Source organism: Palaemon carinicauda, chromosome 20 (assembly GCF_036898095.1).
Source record: "Palaemon carinicauda isolate YSFRI2023 chromosome 20, ASM3689809v2, whole genome shotgun sequence".
Lineage (NCBI taxonomy): Eukaryota > Metazoa > Arthropoda > Malacostraca > Decapoda > Palaemonidae > Palaemon > Palaemon carinicauda.
In genome coordinates, this window is record NC_090744.1 from 16,437,649 (window position 1) to 16,442,648 (window position 5,000).

A 5,000-nucleotide genomic window follows, 5' to 3' on the forward strand; every position below is an offset into this window, starting at 1 on the left:
CATGTAAACGGATATATATTTTTTTTTTCATCTTTACGCCAGACCATCCTATCCTTTCAGAATTAAATATTCCATAAACAGTTTTACATAAAATTCAATATATGCCATAAAATCTGTCTGTATTCCTATCAAAATTAATTTAAATTTGTTGTATTGTTTGTTACTGATGAAAAAAAAGAAAAAAAAATTAAATGACTTTTATAAATCCCAAGTTTTATTTACCCTACTAAAAATTATTCAATAGTTAATATGAACTTCACTTATAATAATAAGATCTAAATCCGTCTAAAGAATTTCTTTCTGGCCACATAAGTTTAATTTCATAAAATGTAACCAACGGTACTTAGAGTTACCATTAATTTTGGAAGGTTTTCTTCTTAATATATTGGATACAGGCCACATTTATGCCAACAACATCATAAATTCAGCAGCTGAAGTAAATATTCTCCTATCTAGGAGATCATGAGTGGTAGATGAAGATGGTTTAGGCATGCTCTTCGCACTCCCCAAACGTTCAGCTGGGCTCCAAAAGGCACTAGAAGAGTTGGAAGACCCAGGCCTACATGGCTGAGGACTATGAAGCGAGAAGTAGGAGATGATGAATGGAGAAATATTGCATTAAAAACCTCAAGATAGAGACGCCTGACGAAATCTAACCGAGGCCCTTTGCGTCAATAGGCGTAGGAGGAGATGATGATGATCTAGTTAACAAATCTCTTTCCTTCTGTTGGTTTGATCACATCTAGAATACTGATCAGACTGGTCCCAGCTTCATGGAGAGGGGCTGATCATATGTATATATGGTCAGTCTCTAGGGAATTGTCACTGTCCCTGGCCTTTGCCATTCACGAGTGACCTTTAACCCTTTAAAGATAATGCACGTCACTCACTGTTATGTCCTCCCTTCCTATCTCTGATCTCTGTCAATCTATTTTTTATATCCATTATGCTTCCCAGGACTCCTTCATATCAAAGGAAACATATTTCTTGAAATGGGATGTAAGTAAATTATTTATTTCGAAAATCTTGATAGATCCATTGACAATAGGGGTTTTACATCAACATCTGCAAGCCCAAAATTCATTATCTCTTTCATCCTAATGGATCTCTCTTTTAGTCAGATGAAAAAGGCCACGCCCATTTGGCTCTCATTACCATTATTATTACCAGCTAAGCAGGATGCTGAAAGCACAATGGCTCTAACAGGGAAAAATAGCCCAGTGAGGAAATAAAATAAGGAAATGAATAATGTAATGAATAAAGAATAAAAAACATGGTAAGATCATAACTAACTGAACTGAAACTTTCTGAACCTACCGCTGAACCCCGTTTCAAACTTGAGCGGGGTTTACACGGTCGAACCCAGTTGTCGAACCTGTTGGTCAAACGGCTCGAAGAGGTGGAGTCAGCCAAAAATGCATATGGTTTGTGGACAATGAAGCCCCGCCCACAAAAGTCAGTCGAGAACAGACTTTCTTCGAGCCGTTCGACGAACGCGTTCGACAACCAAATACCCCGTTTACACGTTCGAACCTCACTCCAAAGACTTGTTTGTCGAACCGTATTCGACCGTGTAAACCCCGCTTTAGACGTTACTTGTTATTACATAAGTTCAAATTTACAGGTTCAACCTCATATGGTTCTCGCATCCATTAGAAACTAGCAAGGTCTAACGTCAGATTTTATCTTAACTCTATTCCTTAAAAGACCTCCAGACACTGTGGCTCCGATGTTTACACTGGTGAGTATTTTGTTTCTGTGCCATAAGTGCTTTCTATTGTACCTGTTATTAAGGACCTATACTTCCATCTTACTCAAAGCCAATCTTATACTTCTCGTGTTTCTTCTTTATCTTCCAGAAGGCAAATTTATACGTAACTTCTTAAATCACTGACCCTTGACCCTCCCTGTATTTCAGCAATAAAATCTGTTAATTTGAAAAGAGGAAACTTTTCCTTTTTTTTCTGGTTCTATTTAATTTAACGAATAGTTTACAAAAGAAGAAACTATCATACAACCACACAATATTTATTGTCATCACTTTTCGAAGATCCGTAAACCACAATTTCCTCTTATAATGACTATTTCTCTAACATTACTCTTGAAGTTTGGATTAATTCCCGGTTTGTTGATATATATATATATATATATATATATATATATATATATATATATATATATATATATATATATATATATATACTTTTTTCTTTTTCAAAAGACCTAATGCCATGTTTGACCATTAATTAAACTATGCGTATAGAGGGGATAATATTTACAACTAAATCCTATTTCACAACAACAATTATACGTACGCAGGGGTTCATAACTAAGAAATGCCATTTTAAGCGGATCTGTTTTACAAAGAGGGAAATGTGTGTGTGTGCATATATGTATGTATGTGTGTGTATATGCATATGTATATATATATATATATATATATATATATATATATATATATATACACACGTGTGTGTTGTACAAACATATATCATTATTATTATTATTATTATTATTATTATTATTATTACTAGCCAAGCTACAACCCTAGTTGAAAAAGCAAGATGCTATAGGCCCAAGGGCTCCAACAGGGAAAAATAGCCCAGTGAGGAAAGGAAATAAGGAAATAAATAAATGATGATAATAAATTACACACAATCAGATATACACACATATATATATATATATATATATATATATATACATATATATAAAAGACACTACACATCTCTAAATAGAATGAATACTGTGACACTCCGGACAAATTAAAAGTGTATTTTTCCCAGCAATCGTCGATCCAAGATTCTTAAAGAGGCCGTTGTTTTTCATTCATCTTACACCTTGAAATTTCCAGGAGAGCTTTCCAGGCTTCTTTATACTTAATTACGAGTTCTCATCACCGACCGTTATTCCAGCAGTACTGGATTTGCAAGCGGGCGTCTTTACTTTCTGCGTATGTTTTGGGGCATAATTCATTTGGTCTGGAGAGGTTATTTCAGTTTATAAGATCAATAAGTTTTCAATAATCTTATTTTTCTTTTTTTTAAGTTTTAAACGTTAAGTAGCTCTGCCGTGAATACTTTTGAAATTATAACTCAAGTTTATGTGTGCATTTATATATTTAATATTTTGTTGTACTGGCAGGCTTTATAACAAAAAATATATAAAATATATATACAGTATCTATCTATCCATCTATCTATCTATCTATCTATCTATATATATATATATATATATATATATATATATATATATATACATATATGTGTGTGTGTATGTATGAACATACATACATAGACACACACACACACACATATATATATATATATATATATATATATATATATATATATATATATATATATACACACACATACAGACATCATATATAAATTATATGTATATAATACGTTATTGTAATTTATCATAAGATAAAGAATTCTACAAAATATTTAAAATCTCCAATACGCCCACTCTGTACAGATTTTTCAAGCTTAAGAGAATCAAAAATGAAATTTATAAAACGTGACATTTACTGTGTTCTTCTATCCAGAAATATTTGATATTTAGGAGAAAGTTTGCTCTTCATAATAAGATGAAAATGTAAGTGTGCCTATCGCTAGCCCCAAACGTTCCTAACTCACAAAGCAAATGATATAAATAGAAGGATGGTGCATATGATTTCGCTTCGAAATAATTGATTTCTTAAACACCAATGATAATTTCCTCGCTGGTAATAAGTAAATATAATTCAAGAATTTAAACAGAGTTTATTTAAAAATAAGTTGAAAAAATGGTTAGATTTTACTTGCAGAAAAATACCTTTGAAATGAAATTTCAGAATGAACTCTTTCAAACATTTCGACACCGAAAAGAACATAAAAAATATTGCTGATTTTTACACAATGATAAATAAATAAAAATTTACCCAAAGAAAATTATCCACACAGTTAAGCGTAATTGGTTAAGTAAAAACTATATAAAAAATATTTTAAATCGAAAGCTCAAGCCAACAAGAACGAATAAATACGATAATTTTTACACAATAATAAATAAATAAAAATTAACCTAAAGAAAATTATCCACACAGTTAAGTGTAATTGGTTAAGTAAAAACTATATAAAAACTATTTTACATCGAAAGCTCAAGCCAACAAGAACGAATAAATACGATATATATATTAAAAATAAAAGTTAGAAATAACAGCAGACTAACTAAACTGGAAAAATGTAGAGCCTGTCCTCAATTACATATGCAGATGGGACTTTTGACATTGGCATTTTGCACAGCACGTTTCTGCCATTAATCTAATCATGTGACCAGACATTTATCAGCTGAAACACTCTAAATAGAGCCTTAAAAACGATGTCCATTAGGTCAATAATCAGCTGGCACTATATGCGACTGACAGTTCAATCAAACATGGGTGGCAAATTCGAATGACGATTGATCATCAAAGTATTTTTTCAAAATGAAATTTAACGAGTTGTAGCAAATGCTACTTTTCTTTTCATTCAAAGGCAACAGCGTTGCAATGGATTCAATAATTATTACTATTATACTCGTTTTTTTTAATGTGGCGCATTTGCACCGACTCACAGCGGTGCCCTTTTGGCTAGGAAAAGTTTCCTGCTAACTGATTGGTTAGAATTATATTCTCTGACCAATCAACGAACAGGAAACTTTTCCGAGCTAAAAGGGCACCCATGCAAGTCGGTGCAAATCTGTCTCGCTAAAAATAAATGACTGTAGCTAAACTACAACCCTGTTTGGGTAAACAGGATGCTATAAAACCAAGGGCTTCAACAGGAAAAATAGTCCGGTGAGGAAAGGAAATATGTGCAAATAAGCAGTTTTTTATATAATACTATCATAAGTGAATATTAATTACAGCAATACTGTAAGGGTTATGGTGGCCGATGTGGCAACGTCCCTGACTAGTGAACGCCAGACTAGGGTTCGAGTCCCGCTCAAACTCATTAGTTTCATTGGTCGCTGTA

The 5,000-nt window shown here is 32.6% G+C and overlaps 1 protein-coding gene across 1 annotated transcript in view; it reads right to left on the minus strand.

Moving 5' to 3' along the window:
• Positions 1-5,000, minus strand: part of LOC137659670 (mucin-22-like) — a 734,167-nt gene that overhangs the window by 4,408 nt on the left and 724,759 nt on the right. The window contains exon 9 of the mRNA XM_068394496.1: positions 2,888-2,981. Within this exon, the coding sequence (XP_068250597.1) occupies positions 2,888-2,981 (94 nt within the window). The remainder of the gene's footprint in view (positions 1-2,887; positions 2,982-5,000) is intronic.